Genomic DNA, 16,649 nt, shown 5'->3' on the forward strand with positions numbered 1-16,649 from the left:
TGAAAGCTGACTGCCAAGGTCAGGACCACAGTAATTTTGTATATGTTCATTTTTCATTCTGGTAAAGTTTTATTAAAGTTTTAGTGATTCTGTGAAATGTTGATGGATTTCCCCTCATCTTCATCCCCACAGCCACTACTCAGTTATAAACCAAAGCCTGGCACTTAAGATCCTTCATTACATCTAGTTGTACCTTACAGCTTCCTCTTCCATTTACTTATCTCCTTCCTCTATGGGCTCTGACTACACTCAAATATATTAGTTGAGAATCTTTAAGTTACAAGTAACAGAAATCAACTGAGGTTAGTTAAGTCTCAAAGAGAGGTGTTAATAGAGGGATATTGGGGTATCTCATGGAATTCAGGGCAGCGATACATTATAACAGTGGACTGAGACCAGGATCTGAAACGCTTTGGAAAACCCAGGCAGTTTTCTCTCCATCTCCGACCTCTGCTTCTTGTGTTTTCTTCATTCTGGCTTTTCTTTTTTGTTTTCAACACCTCATTGCAAATCACGGTTACCGTCAGCTTTAGATTTTACATATATTCGGTTTCCATCACTCAGAGAAAAACTGTCTTCTCTTTCTCACTTCTTATCTCAAAATCATGGAGAAGCTCTCTTACTGGCCCAGCTAGGTCAGGCGCCCACCACTAAACAAGACAACTGTAGGCAGAGATCTCAGCTTCTGTGGGAACCATGTGGATGATGTGGTGGTGAATGGGGCCGGGGAGGGGGGGGAGGTGCTGGAGGGGCAGGAGAGCAGAAGAAAGGGTTACTGTTCATAGCATTCCATATCCTACTCACTCTTCAATCCTGGCTCATCAGATCAGAACTTTAGAACTGGAAAGGATCTAGGAACTCACCTAATTGAAACTTCTCTCTTTATAGATAAAGAAATGGAGACTCCCCTTCTTTAATTACTCACATCTTTTCACCTAAGTCATATTTTTGAGCATTTTTTCCTGTAAGTTTGTTAGCCTGGCTTTCCAAACACTTGCCCTTAATGGCTGAACATAGCTGCTTTTCGCCATTGTAAGACTTTTACTTCTCAGATCTATTGCCCCAAGGAAGTCTTTCATAAATTATGCTTCAGAGCCTACCCACTGGCTTTGCCTTTTATCAGTGCTTATTCATTCATTCGATTTATCCCACAGGAACTTCTCCTTCTGTTGGTTATGTGAATGTTCTTCCCCAGAACTGTGTGCTTAGGCATAATTCTCTTCTCAAGCTAGACATTTTGTCTGATCTTGTTAACATCCGAACGCCTCTTACATCTACATCTATATCTTACAAATCTCTCCTGAGTTCCAGGAGAAAACATTATGTTCAATATCCCACTGGATATCTCCACTTGGGTAACTCATAGTCACCTCAAAGTGTGTCCAAAACTCAACTCAATTTTTTCAATAAAATCTGTATTCCTTAATCCAGGAAGTGGTATCACCACTCATCCAATTCTCCAGTTTAAACTTCTCCCTCTCATCCGTCACCTTTCCCAATCAGTCACCAGGTCCTATACATTCTGTTCAGGATCTCTTCAGTTTATATCCTCTGCTCTATTCCCATTGTCAGTACTTTAATCAGGCTCTTAGCATTTCCTAACTGCTTAAATAGATTCCTAAATATTTTTTATATATCTAATCTGGACTCATCTCTCTGTCATCCCCACTGCTGCCAGAGTGGTCACACTAAAACATATAACTAATCAAATTATTGCTTGAAATCCCTCAATGGTTTCTTATAACTTGAAGCTAAATGTCAGATTCCTTAATAGAATACTTGGTATAGAGCACTGCCTATTTTTCTAGTAGTGGCTCCCAAATTTCCCCCCAAGCGTACTTCTCTCCAGCCATAAACATATTATGGTCCTCCAAATATTCCATGCTATTTCATGGTTTCTGGTGATCAACTATGCTATTTTTTCCTCCTTCTGCCTAACTTCTTTTTTAGCTCCTACTCATCCTCCCAGATTTAGTTTGTGTCACATCTTCAGGGAATACTACACAAAATCTATGAAGTTTTGGATGAACAATTGAAGTCTTGGCTGAATTTACTAAATAAATATCTAGGCCTTATCCTACAGGATTTTTGACTAGAGAGTGATAGCAAGGGATTTTAATTTTATAAAATTACTCTGGAATCACTATGGAGGACCATGGCTCAACATGAAGCAATAGCCAGGGCTATTCAACTTCAATTTGCTTCACACTGTTGCTTGCTACACTTCCTTCTTTTCTTACCCTTGCTACCATGGGTTTGCACCTAAAAAAAAAAAAAAAAAATCATCGAATCCTTGCCTCAGGCTCTGTTTTCTTGAAGACTCTGGTTAAGACAAGCACACAGCCCCAATTTGAGTAATCAGGGCCAATTGGACAATTTCTGGACTTATCTTTGAGGTATTAGGGAATGGGCTTCCTTTTCTTCCACTGGACACAAATCTGGAAGACTGTGGCCCTGGAAGCTACTGGCAGTGGAAGAGGAGAAAGACTGCCTATAAATGCAAAAACACAGAGGAAATAGATCCAAGAAATGGAGAGAGAAAACTCAGTTCTGGTCTCACTGTTTGACATCTGGATCAAGCCTCACCTGAAGCTAGAGCTCTTGGGTTTTCAAACTGATAAATGAATAAAACCTAATAGATTCAAGAGTTCAAATGTCCTACATCTGAGGCTGCCTGTTTTAGCAGAAGCATGGCCCAGTCTTACATCCTTAACTCATCCCCAGCTCCCCCAACTTCCTAGCTTAGGGCTACCTTTTCTGGCTTTCTCCAACTAAGCAATGCCCTTTTCAATTACCAGAAACTGGTGTTTGGCTAAAGAGAGGCTGACCTTAATACTGGGAAGAGAAGTCTCTCAAATACAGAATATTATCAGTGGGTTTCTCTTAAGCATATAAAAATTATGTCAATAATTGTTCTAGCACCTGTAAGGAACCCAAACTTGAGCAAGATAAATTCCCTGCCCTTAGGTCTGATGCTCAAGAGCAGCACTGTCCAAGAGAAATACAATGTGAGCCACAACACAAATGCGAACCACATAAATAATTTAAAAATGTCTACCAGCCACATTAATGCAATAAAAAGCAGTAAGTAAAATTAATTTTTAAAATATATTCCATTTGATACAATATATCCAAATATTACTATTTCAACATGTAATCAATATAAAAGTTATTAGTGAGTTAACTTTTTTTTTTTTTACTAAATCTTCAAAATACAGTATTTTATAGTTACAGCAGATGTCATTTTGGACTAGCCACATTTCAAATGCTTAAGAGCCACACGTACCTAGTGGCTACTGTGTTGGACAGTGAAGCTCTTGAGAGCATTCATATAGATAAACACTTTTATCATATAAACACTTCAGTGGAAGACTGTAATCAGTGTGATTTAGAGATACAAATTCTACCCTCTGAAAGAGTAAGGAAAGTAAGATGGAAAGAGGAAAACAGACAACTTGTGTCTAACAGTATTTCCCATATTACAGATATCCCTGGAGGTGGAGGAACTAAATCAAAGGCTTTTGTATACAGATGGACCTTAAATGCCCCGACTTCTTATGATAGCCTTTTGGGGAAAGGCTATCATAATTTCAGAAAATTTCATTTTCTGAAATTTGAGAATGAAAGCTTTGGGGAACATCGTCCTGCTATCTTGGAAATTTCTTTTCCCCACGGCATGATCATTTCTGAATCGCTTCTGCTTCACTCCACCAATCAGCATTGCCCCTCAAACTCCGTTTGAAGATAACAGGTCCATGTGTGAGAGGGTTGAGGAGAGGCTTCTGTGCATTGGGAATTACATCCTGGTGAAGGAAAGTTATACTTGGGAGGAGGTAGAAACCTCCAGCCTCAATACAGCAATGCCCACCCATATTTCACTTGATGTGTAAGATTCCCCTCAACTTTCATTATTTCCAAGAACAAGGATGTTTTCCTACACAACCACAAAATCATTTTCACACTCAGGATATTGATAATTGATACTATTATCTAATATATGTCGCATTTAAATTCCCCCAACTGACCCAAAATCTCCTTTGTAGTTTTCTTTTTTATTTAACTTTTTTTTTTTTGGCCATGCTGCGCTGCTTGCGGAATCTTAGTTCCCTGACCAGCGATTGAACCCAGGCGAGGGCAGTGAAAGCACTGGACCACCAGGGAACTCCCAACATTTTTGTATTTTTTAAAAAGAAATCGGGGAATTCCCTGGCAGTCCGGTAGTTAGGACTCGCTTTCACTGCTGGTGCTGGGGTTCAATCCCTAGTGGGGGAACTAAGATCCGCAAGCTGCGAGGCCCAAAAATAAGTAAGTAAATAAATAGATTTAAAAAAAAAATCTTTCCCTATTCTGAAGTCCAAAATGTATTTAGGTTTTTAATCCTCCTGGAATTGATATTTGTGATGAAGTGAGACAAGGGGTCTCATTTTATATTTTTTTTCATAAGGATACCCTATTGTCTCAGAACCTTCATTGAAAAGGCCATCTTTTTTTCTCCATTGCTATGCGATGCCACCTTTGTCACAAATCGTTTCCAAATATGTGATGGCTGTTAAAAAAAAAATCGATGATTGTCATAAAAGTCAGACAACTGGTTTTCTCAGGAAGGAGGCATGGGAGTGTATTTGGGAATGGCACGACACTATTTTTGCTCTACATGATATGTCTGTTCAATAATTATTATACTCACCTTTCTATTTCAGAATATAATTGTGTTATATTTCCCAATAAAAGGGTTAATTAAAAAGCAAGCAAATAGAAAAAAGAAATACATTGATGAGACGAGCGTCAGCATCTTCGAAAAGTGAGCTCGTGGCTGTTCTCTCAGCTGGGAAAGTTGGTGCGAGGTGCAAAGAAAGGCGTACAAGGTGGCAAAGCGCAGACGCAGCGCTAACGGGCAGAGGCCAAGTGCACCGCGGAAAGGGACATGCCCTAGACCTTTCCCCTACACTGGCTTGGCAGTAGCCGGGAGCCGCCAGGGTGGGAGCTTCTTGGTCAGGTGACGGCGCAGTTCCGTCCCGAATGAATCCACACGCACAGCCAGCGACCCACAAGGACGACCTCCGCAGAGGCGGAACAGCATCAGGACCCTCCTCCGCCCCGCAGCTAGCGGGATTCGCGTCTGAGCCGCAGACGCGCGAAGACTAAGCGGCGCAGCTGAGGCCTCCGGGAGGGGGCGGACCTTGGGCAGCCGCTGGGCATTCTGGGCCTGGTGTCCAGGAGGCTTTTGTGCGAAGCGCGAAACCAGAGGTCCTCTGCCTGTCTTGCACTTGCGTGTCCGGGGAAAGGGTCCGGGAGCCGTTCCGAGGCCTCGGCGGAGCCGGCGGAGTCCGGGGTTCCGAGGCATATCCCAGGTTAGGGGAAGGCCGGCGAATGCCGGTGGCGGGCTGAGGGGCTGCGTTTTGGAACTCAGGGGATCTGTCTCCGCGGGTGCCGCGTCCCCCCAACCCCCTTTCTGGGTGGGAACGGCTCCGGGGCAGCGGCTTATCGCGTCTGCTCCTGTGGATTCAGGACCTTTCGAACTTGGAAGACCCTGCTGTCGGCTGGGACCCCTTCCCAAGTCCAGCAATCCTTTGCTCCCTCCTCCAGTACACTGTAGGGAGGTGCTCAGTAAACTTTCGGACATGCATAGAATTCCCGGGGAGACAGTGGTTTTGGGGCCGGTGGGAAGGTCTCCGCTTAAGGCTTTCTTGGAGCCCACAAGGCCGGGCTGCACCGAGCAAGTCAGGATGTTGAGCGTGAAGGCAGAGGCAGTTCCGCAGGCAGCAGGAACCCATCAGAGGGGAAAAACATCTGATCTGAGGTCTCTGCCCGAGCTTCTGGGCCGAAGTTGGGGCTGGAAGAGGAAACTGCTCTCGGAGCTCCTGGGGGACCTTCGTTATTGCTGACCCTTTTACTTGCAGGGAGCGGGGACTGGATCAAGTAACGGCATCCAGGGTATGGGCAAAAACGAACAAGTCACGGAGAATTTGCCTTCGGAGCCAGGCAAGCTTTACGTAGGATCTGGGGTGAGCAACAGTCTGTGCAGTGTGAATCAGAGCGGAGGAAACGCCGCAATGTGAGGGACTGGTCAGGTGAGAAAGGACCAAAAGTCTCTGTTCTAGCAAGGCCCAGAGTTGCTAATCGGGATTCTCCGATTGCAGACCTGGTCTTTCAGAGCTCTTTCCTCCTCCCCCAGCCTTGTCATTTCAGCATTTTACCTTTCCTGTGAGGAGGAAGATCAGCCAAGTCCCAGGTGAGTAGAAGTTTCTTCTCTCCTAAAATTTAATTTGTCAGAGGGAATAGGTGTACTATCTCATCTTTCGCTTGAGAAGGAGAAGGAGAGCCACATTTGTTGAGTGCCAGTGTGTGTACTTTGCCATCACTCAGTTGTTTGGGTAGCTGAGTGTGGTTGGAAGGAGTACTCTAATTTTAAAGATGTGTCAGTAGCCTCAGGAAAACTGCAAACTTGCCCAAGGATACTCATAAGGCAAGTAGCATACTAAATACTATTGACCTACTCAGGTTCAGAATCCAGATCTCTAGGACCCCCAGACTCTTGGCAGCATGCTGGTGTTTCCCAAACATCTCATTCACTTACCACCTATTTCTACCATACCTATGTACCACATGTATTGTTAGTCTCATATTTTTAATTTTTTACTTACATTTATTTAAAAAATCAAACTTGTGCTTAGAAACACTACATATGAAATTATGCCTTTGAAGAACACTCTAAGCTTTATATTTATTCTAAGATGTTGATCCATGTGCCATGTAAAATCATCTTCTGTCAAAAAGATACAAACTGAATTTGGGGACAAAGTGCACACTGCATCATGCCCTTGCCTGGATTTTTTCTGCATAGGAAAGTCCAGGCAACACATTGAGTCTGAATTGTCCATCCCCAGTGTATTGTTTTTTCCTTTTAGGTAAATAATTCCACAAAGAATGCTCTCCTTTTGTGTCTTCTTCTTTTTTTTTTTTAATATAAATTTATTTATTTTTGGCTGTGTTGGGTCTTGTTGCTGCGCGCAGGCTTTAATTGTGGTGAGCGGGGCTACTCTTCGTTGCGGTGTGTGGGCTTCTCGTTGCAGTGGCTTCTCTTGTTGCAGACACAGGCTCTAGGTGCGCAGGCTTCAGTAGATGCAGCCTGTGAGCTCAGTAGTTGTGGCTGGCGGGCTCTAGAGCGCAGGCTCAGTAGTTGTGGTGCACGGGCTTAGTTGCTCCGCGGCCTGTGGGATCTTCCTGGACCAGGGCTCAAACCTGTGTCCCTTGCATTGGCAGGGGGATTCATCATCACTGCGCCACCAGGGAAGTCCCTTGTGTCTTCTTTACAAACATTTCACTTACCTGTTAAGAGCTACCCTGTTTTGAGTGTTGTATGTAAAACAAGTAGGAAGTCCATGCATTTCAGGAGCTTACGCTCTCTTTGGGGAGTTAATAGATACATACGAAATAATTGAAACCAGTACTGTCCAATAGAACTTTGTGTGACAGGGAAGTGTTCTATATCTGTGCCTTATAATGTGGTACCCACCAACCACATGTAGCTACTGAGCACTTGAAATGTGTCTAATTTTATTTAATTTTAATTAAATTTAAATAGCTGCATGTGACTGGTGTCTACATATTGGATAGCCCAGGACTGGATATTTGAAGTAAACTATTTTCAAGGTCAGTTGATGTGGATTTAGTGCCCTCCCCTGCAGCGGGGTGGGGGTAGGGGGCAACCCGAAGTATACGTGTTAATTGCCATTTAACTTTTGTTTCTTGGTGGAGGGTAAAGATTCTCTCCCAGTTTCAGGGACTTCATAGTCCAAATAGCATTACTCATTTTGTATAAATTTATTTATTTATTTATTTTTGGCTGTCTTGGGTCTTCGTTGCTGCACACGGGCTTTCTCTAGTTGTGGCGAGCGGGGGCTACTCTTTGTTGTGGTGCACGGGCTTCTCATTGCAGTGGCTTCTCTTGTTGCAGAGCACGGGCTCTAGACGCGCAGGCTTCAGTAGTTGTGGCTCGCGGGCTCTAGAGAGCAGGCTCAGTAGTTGTGGCCTACGGGCTTAGTTGCTCCACAGCATGTGGGATCTTCCTGGACCAGGGCTCGAACCCATGTCCCCTGAATTGGCAGGCAGATTCTTAACCACTGCGCCACCAGGGAAGTCCAACATTACTAATTTTGAAACTATCATCATCTAAGGCACATTTATAGTTTAAGACACTTGTGTAAACGTGCAGCTTCTGTGTTTTATTACTGTTGAAATATCCTATAAAGCAATAACTTTATAGGATATACCCAGAAGTCTTAGCATTATATTACTTTGGTTCATTGCAAATAACTTGTTTTCCAGCTATCTGTGTTTTCCTTCATTAGGGACATTTAGACTATTTAAAAATTAGTTAAGTACAATGATAACTAATATTAATACCATTTTCAAAGTATCAGTTGTTAAGTTTTTAACATGGGAGTTGGTACATACTGCTCTTTCATTGCTTCTTAGAGTAGCAAGGAGGAAGCTTCGCTCACAGTTTTTACCTCAATCAGCTTACATTCTGTGTCAAGTTATTTTCTTGTCACCCAAAGTCAAAATACTAGTGGGCTGCTCATACCTTGTTTTGTTTTTTGGGGTATGCAGGGTTAGATATGTGAAGTAAGAAGGAAGGCTTAGAAAGAGTATCTTCACAAGATAATTTGCCTAGTTTCTTTTTTTTTCATATTTTAATTTTATTGGAGTATAGTTTTTTATTTTACATTTATTTGGTTGCGCTAAGTCTTAGTTGCAGCAGGTGGGCTCCTTAGTTGTGGCTCACCAGCTCCTTAGTTGTGGCATACAAACTCTTAGTTGCAGCATGCATATGGGACCTAGTTTCCTGACCAGAGATTGAACCCGGGCCCCCTACATTGGGAGCACGGAGTCTTAACCACTGCAGCATCAGGGAAGTCCCTTTATTGGAGTATAGCTGATTTACAATGTTAAGTTAGTTTCAGTTGTACGGTAAAGTAATTCATATACATATATTCATTCTTTTTTAGATTCTTTTTTCATATAGGTTATCACAGAATATTGGGTAGAGTTCCCTGTGCTATACAGTAGGTCCTTGTTGGTTATCTAAATATCTTATATATAGTAGTGTACATGTGCTCACCCCAAGCTCCTGATTTATCCCTCCCCGCTACTAGTTTCTTTTTTTCTGACCAGGGATTGAACCTGGCCCATGGTAGTGAAAGCCTGGAGTCCTAACCGCTAGGCCACCAGGGAACTCCCCTAGTTTCTTAAGATTAAAAATACTTGAGAGACAAAACAATCAAACATAATGTATGGTCTTTGTTTCCTGGTTTAACGAAAAGCTATCCAAATGGTTTTTAGGGCAGCTGAGGAAATTTGAATATGGACTGGAGTATTAGGGAATTATTAATTTTGGTAGATATGATAATATTGTAGTTAATGTAGGAGGCTTTGGAAAAGTATGTGAAGCATTTGTATTTGAAGCATGATGATTTCTGTAATTTATTTTAAAATAGGCTAAAAAAAAACACCTGAAAGAAGCAAACACAGCAACATGTCAACAGTTATTTATCTAGATTGTGTTCATTGTTCTATTCTGTCTCCTGTGCTTGTGAAATTGTTTGCTGTAAAAAGGGAGAGTATTTGTCCCTCAGTAGAGCACTGAGATATTGGGTGTGAAGCACTTGGCTCAGTGTCTAGCACACAATAACTGTGCAATAAATATTCACTATTATTTATAGCAAAATACAGTAATATTTTAAGAGTTTTCACTTACATATTTTCCATCATAAGCTGATTTCTTGTGGAGGGAGAAAATAAACTTAGTGGGAAACACCAATTTCTATAGTGTTAGGAGGAATTTATAGTCAGTAAAGGTAAAGTAAAACCCACCAAGAGCTTTTCCTTCTTGTCATTTTCTTAATATATCTCAAACACAAAAAACAACTGATTTCCACGTTGCTGTGAATATCCTCTCTCGTTACTTCATGCTATTACTTCATGAGTAGATCTATTTGTATTTATCTGTAGTTAGTCTTTGAATTTTGCCACACTACGTTTCTGAGAACTACATTTGAAAGCAGTCATTGTAGAGCTGATTTTTCTCAAGGAACAGTTTGTTATTGAGATTTATTTTCCTAGTCAAGGACTTTGTATCAAAAGAATTGTAGAAGTGGTCCATGGTAAACTGGCAAACATTGCTCCAACATTTATAATGATCTACATTCACTTAAAAAATGAAATAATGTCCCAAGTCAGTAGAATTTTGAAGGAAAAAAGGCAAACCTCAAATTTCCTTTTAAATGAAGAAACTGAGGACAAAGTAGATGATTTGCTTAAAGTCACATATGGTATGTTAGTACCAGATTCAGTAATAAAACTTAAGTTTTATTTTGCCCTTAAAAATTTTTGCCAAGTATTCATATATGGATGATACAATGAGTCTTATTGTTGTAAATTGTACCCGTAGTACAACTCCATAGCATTACTAATTGGTCATAAATAAATAAGCATCTTTAAAGACTGTATATAAATGATTAGTCGTGATTCTTTTTTACCTCATTGGAATTTGAAAGTGCTTTTGAGAAATTTTTCATTTGGGTAATGCATTTCTTTAACATGATATGCACGGCCTTTGCCCAATCCAGAGCTGTGCCATGGCAAAGACTAGGGAAGAGGAGACGGTGTCAGCAGAGGCCTCAGGGTTCTCAGACTTGAGTGACTCAGAGTTTCTGGACCTGGAGGATACACAAGAGTCAAGTACTTCACATAACAAGCCTGGCCCTTCTTCTGAACTCCCTGGGAAGGATCGCAAGCTCACAAGCTTACCAAAGTGGAAAAGAGGATTGGATGTCTTGTCACCTATGGAACAATTCCATCTTAAATATTTGTATGTCACTGACCTGTCTACTCAGAACTGGTGTGAACAGCAAATGGTATATGGTAAGGAGCTTCCTGGTTTCTTGACACCTGAGAAGTCATCTGTTTTGGACAGTGGTGCCAGCATCCACCTAGCTAGAGAACTAGAAGTTCATGATCTTGTGACTGTCCCCATCACCTCTAAAGAAGATGCTTGGGCAATTAAGTTTCTGAACATATTATCGATGATTCCTACCCTGCAGTCAGAAGGGCGCATCAGAGAGTTTCCAGTGTTTGGAGAAGTGGAGGGTGTGCTCCTTGTTGGAGTGATTGATGAGCTGCACTATACAGCCAGGGGGGAACTGGAACTGGCTGAACTCAAGACACGCAGGCACCCTGTGCTCCCTCCAGATGCTCAGAGAAAAAAAGACTGTTTTCAGGTCAGCCTGTACAAATATATCTTTGATGCCATGGTACAAGGGAAAGTGACCACTGCTAGCCTAATCCACCACACAAAATTGAGTCCAGGAAAGCCATTGGGACCTTCAGTGCTGAGGCATGCCCGGCAGGGAGGCTTCTCTGTGAAGTCCTTGGGTGACCTCATGGAGCTGGTCTTCCTGTCTCTAACACTGTCTGACCTCCCAGTTATTGATATGCTGAAGATTGAGTATATCCACCAAGAGACTGCCACTCTGCTGGGTACAGAGATAGTGGCCTTTGAAGAGACGGAGGTGAGAAACAAAGTGCAGCACTATATGGCCTACTGGATGGGACACCGAGAGCCTCAAGGTGTTGATGTGGAGGAGGCTTGGAAATGCCGGACATGCACCTATGCAGATATCTGTGAGTGGAGGAAGAGCAGTGGGTTGCCCAAATCCATGCTAGAGCCGCAAGCTGAAAAAGCCAAATGAACGGAAGATAGACTTTCAGGAACTTTGATCTTTCCTGCTCCTAACGTACTCAGCAGAGTGAAAGAGGACCAGTCTCTGAGCTTCACTTCCATGGAGAGTGTTCTTATTTTGGTTCTTTTCATATTTCCTCAGCCTCTTACCACACAAATCCAGGACCAAGGCTCAGGGGTGAGTGGGAGAGATCTGGGATTATACTGTCCCTGGAGCTTTGCCGTAGATTGCCAAGAAGACAGATGCTTATCATGGCTGGAGCAAGGTATCCTTCAGCAATCATTGCTTTCCTAAGAAGATTCTTCAGTTTCTTTTAAGTCTCTTCCCTATTTTTTCTCAATCAGGGTTTCTACATTTTATATAATGAAATAAAATGAAACACTGTCCAGGTTGGTTGAACTGGATTTTTTCATAATCTCAACCCTTCAAAGAGGACCACCAGAATAGTTGTGTGTGCATGTTATTCCAAGCCTTTAAGTACATACATAAACATATTTCTGAAGTAGTGAAATGAGCAGAGCAGGAATTTAAAAGAAGCCTAATTACATATGCTCAAAGAAATAAGGAAAAATGAAGCAGGAACAGGAAGTCATAAAAAATGAAAATAGTAAAAATGATATTAATATTTACAAAAGAATGTATACGTGAGTGGAAGCTTGTATTATCTTCAACCCCACAGGTACCCATCATCATCTCCTACTCTAAGACCAGAGCATAAGTGATGCCCTGGAATTAGACAGACCTGGACTCTATTCTTTACTAGCTTGGGACCTTGGGAAAGTTTCTAAGCCTTTTCTTTTTTTTTTTTTTTTCTAAGCCTTTTCTGAGCCTCAGTTTTCCAATATGGAAAATGGAGTGATGGTAATTATACTCACCTCATAGAGTTATTATGAGGATTAAATGAGATGATGCATGCAAAGAGCTTAGGACAGTACTCAGCACAGCAGACTCATTCGATGATTCAGTATATGGATGGCGCTGCTGCTACTGCTGCTGCAGCTGATAATAATGAAGATAATGTTGATGATAGTGTAAGTTGTTTCTAGTCCTTTGGTTCATTCATCTCTTTTTCCATTGAGCAACATTCTCAAATATTTTGGTCTCAGATCCTTTGCATGCTTAAAAATTATTGATGATACCAAAGACATATTGTTTATATTGGTTTTATCAATGATATTTACTATAGGTCAAAACTGAGACTCTAGGGCTTTCCTGGTGGCTCAGTGGTTGAGAGTCCGCCTGCCGATGCAGGGAACATGGGTTCGTGCCCCGGTCCAGGAAGATCCCACATGCCGCAGAGCGGCTGGGCCCGTGAGCCATGGCCGCTGAGCCTGCGCGTCCGCAGCCTGTGCTCCACAACGGGAGAGGCCACAACAGTGAGAGGCCCACGTACCGCAAAAAAATAAAAAAATAAATAAAATAAAAGAATAATAAGAGAATATAATGAACAACTTTATGCCAATACATTTGACAGCTTAGATGATACAGAAAAATTCCTTGAAAGATACAAACTACCAAAGCTCTCTCAAGAAGAAAATCTGTAACCCGAATAGCCCTATATCTAATAAAGAGATTGACTTTGTAGTTTAAAACCTTCCCAGAAAGAAAACTCCAGGTCCAGATGACTTTACTGCTGAATTCTACCCAATATTTAAAGAAGAAATAATACTAAAGTCTACACAAACTTCCAGAAAATGGAAGAGGAGGGGAACTTCCCTACTCATTCAATGATGCCAGCATTACTCTGATACCCAGACCACATATTACTGGTAGACCAGTATACCCTATGAACATAAATGCAAAGATTTTAAACAAAATTTTAGCAAACAGAATCCAACAATACAGAAAAAGGACAAGACCAAATGAGGTTTATGCCAGGAATGCAAGATTGGTTTAACATTAAAAGTATCAATGTAATTCACCATATTAATATACTAAACATGAAAAAAATATGATCATCTCAATAGATGCAAAAATTTTTTTTGAGAAAATACAGCATCTGTTCTTCAGAAAAACTCTTGGAAACCTAAAACTAAAAGGAAACTTCCTCAATCTCATGAAAAGACAATGTTTTTCCCCTTAGTTCAGAAAAAAGGCAGTTATGTCATCTGTCACCATTTCTAGTCATCATTGTAGTGATGGATAACTTATTTCCAATGCAATAAGTAAAGGAAAATTGATAAAAAGCATCCAGATTGAGGAGGAAGAAATAAAACTTTATTTGCAGATAACATGATTATCTATGTAAGAAATCCCATGGAAACTTTGAAAAGCTAACAGATCGACATTCACAAATAAATTGTATTTCTACATAGTCACAACAAACAATTGGTAATGGAAATTCAAAAATACAATTTATAATATCAAAATTATGAAATATTTAGGGATAAATCTGACCAAAAAATATGCAAGAGTTGTACACTGAAAACTAGAAAACACTGCTGAGAGAAATTAAAGTAAACTTAAATAAATGATGAGATATACCATGCTCATGGATTGGAAAACTTAATATTGTTAAGATATCAATTTTCCCCAAATTGATCTATAGATTCAAGACCCTAACCAGACAGGTTGCACTTATGGACATGAAACTATAGACAGTTTCACATTTATTCAGTATTCATAAATCTTTATTTAGCACCTATTATGTGTCAGCCTCTGGAGATATAGTCATAGACAAAACTAAAATTCTACTCACACCAATTCCAACGTGTGGTTTTTTTTCCCCATCACCAAGCAATTCTCAGACATCAGCTGAGTGTCATATAGTTCAACTCAATTCTGCCACTATCTACCTGGCAATAATGTCAGGTCTCACACGTTAAGGGTTCAGTCCTCTCAGACTGCCTGTCTAGCGCCACTTCAGATGCCAATTGCAAGTCCTGGTTGTCTACCTGTGCTTCTGACCTACCTGCTATAGACTGGAGGTTCCAACAACCCCCTCCTTGGGTTTGATTAGTTTACTAGAGTGGCTCACAGAACTCAGAGAAACATTTTACTTACTAGACTACCAGTTTATTATTAAAGGATATAACTCAAGGACAGCTATATGGAAGAGATGCATAAGGCAAGGTATGGAAAAAGGGTGCAGATCTTCTGTGCCGTCTCTGGGCACATCACTCTCCCCACACCTCCACATGTTCACCAAGCCAGAAGCTCTCTGAACCCCATCTTTTTGGGGGTTTATTACATAGACATGATTGATTAAATCATTCATTGCATAGCCATGATTGATTAAATCATTGGCCATTGGCTATTGATTCAACCTCCAGCCTCTCTCGCCTCCCCAGAGGTTAGGAGGCATGGGACTGAAAGTTCCAACCCTCTAATCACATGATTTGGTTTTCCTGGCAATCAGCCCCCATCCTTAGGTGCAGTCCAAAAGTCGCCTCATTAACATAACAAAAGACACCATGCTCATTCTCATCACTTAGGGAATTCCAAGAGTTTTAGGAGCTCTGAGCCAGAATTGGGGATGAAGGCCAAATACATATTTCTTATTATAAATCACAATATCACAAAAACGAATAAAATATATGCCCTCATAGAACATATATACTATGAGAGAAAGACAGGAAAAAGGAAGAAGAGAAATCAAGGATGGCTCCTAAATATTTGATTTGAACATGTGAAGTTGGAGGTGGCTTTTAAGCCTCTCGAAGGGGAGATTTCAGGTAGGCATAAGGAATTAGGGGTCAGAAATTCAAGGGAGAGATGAGGGCTGGAGATACAGATTTCTCAGTCAACGTCAAATAAATGGTATTTAAAGGCATGAGACTGAATGAGACCATTTGAGGAAAACTTCAGAAAGAAAAGGCCCAAGGCCAAACCCTTGAATATTCCAACATTTGGAGGCAGGACAGAGGGAGAGTATTCAGTAAAGAAAATAAAGAAGTAGTGTTAGTGAGGCGGGAGAAATGATCTTTTGTGAGATGTTCTAGAAGTCAAAATAAGGAAGTATTTCAATTTTCTTAAATGCCGTTGAGGTCAAATATGATGAGGACTAAGAAAGTCCATTTAATTTTTCAACTGAAATTTCATTGGTAACTTGACAAGAGCAGTTTTAGGAGTAGTTATGGTCAAGAAGCCAATTAGAATGGACTGAGGAGACAGTTGGAAGTGAGAAAATTTAGACAGCAACAAGAAACAACTCTTTAGAGAAAATTATTCTATGAAAGAAAGCTAGGAAATAGAGCAATTGCTCAAGTGAGCTACATGTCAAGAAAGGACTTTTTAAAGATTAGATATAAAAATATGTCTTTATGACATTGAAAATGCCAGTAAAGTTAAGGGCTACTAATATCAAGCGGGCTCTTAATGATGCCAGGCAATAGTACCACATTTCTGTAATCCATTCACTCTCACCATTCCTAAATAACATTAGGATCTCAGATGCCATTGATTATAAGATACATCATTATTTTACATATTACTAAGAAAGAAAAAATATGCTGCCAATTAAACTATGGCATGCCATCATTTGTAAGACAGCAATTTCACAGATGTTGAAATATGAAAAAGTATTAGAATCAATGTAATACACTATTTTCTTTCCTCAAACCTGTAATACCTTCTCCCTATCTTCACTTTGAGCTTCCTATTTCACTGAGAAAATAGAAGCACTCAGGTGAGGACATCCTCATTCTCCCACCATCAAATCTGTGCACGTGTCTGCATCTGTACCTATCGACTCTGCCTCTCCCCACCCCCTTTTTATAAACATCTTTATTGGAGTATAATTGCTTTACAATGCTGTGTTAGTTTCTGCTGTATAACAAAGTGAATCAGCTATATGTATACATATATCCCCATATCTCCTCCCTCTTGCGTCTCCCTCCCACCCTCCCTATCCCACCCCTCTAGGTGGTCACAGAGCACCAAGCTGACCTCCCTGTGCTATGCAGC

At 40.9% G+C, this 16,649-nt stretch overlaps 1 protein-coding gene across 3 annotated transcripts; it reads left to right on the plus strand.

The window, feature by feature from the left end:
* The first annotated feature begins 5,050 nt into the window (after positions 1-5,050).
* Positions 5,051-12,275, plus strand: EXO5 (exonuclease 5). Of its 3 annotated transcripts, XM_079932859.1 has the most exons (4): positions 5,051-5,351; positions 5,901-6,071; positions 6,176-6,232; positions 10,632-12,275. In XM_079932859.1, exon 4 carries the CDS (start codon positions 10,641-10,643, stop codon positions 11,751-11,753), a length of 1,113 nt encoding a protein of 370 aa, XP_079788985.1. In that variant the 5' UTR covers positions 5,051-5,351; positions 5,901-6,071; positions 6,176-6,232; positions 10,632-10,640; the 3' UTR covers positions 11,754-12,275. The 3 variants fall into 3 exon arrangements, with proteins under 3 accessions (XP_079788985.1, XP_079788984.1, XP_079788986.1); XM_079932858.1 differs by having other exon boundaries at positions 5,901-6,232; XM_079932860.1 differs by lacking the exon at positions 5,901-6,071.
* Positions 12,276-16,649: the final 4,374 nt, after the last annotated feature.

This window comes from Stenella coeruleoalba (assembly GCF_951394435.1).
Source record: "Stenella coeruleoalba genome assembly, chromosome: 1".
Lineage (NCBI taxonomy): Eukaryota > Metazoa > Chordata > Mammalia > Artiodactyla > Delphinidae > Stenella > Stenella coeruleoalba.

Bases quoted from the DNA above. Each gene is read 5' to 3' on its own strand.
- EXO5 (XM_079932858.1), top strand. From the start codon at position 10,641: ATGGCAAAGACTAGGGAAGAGGAGACGGTGTCAGCAGAGGCCTCAGGG.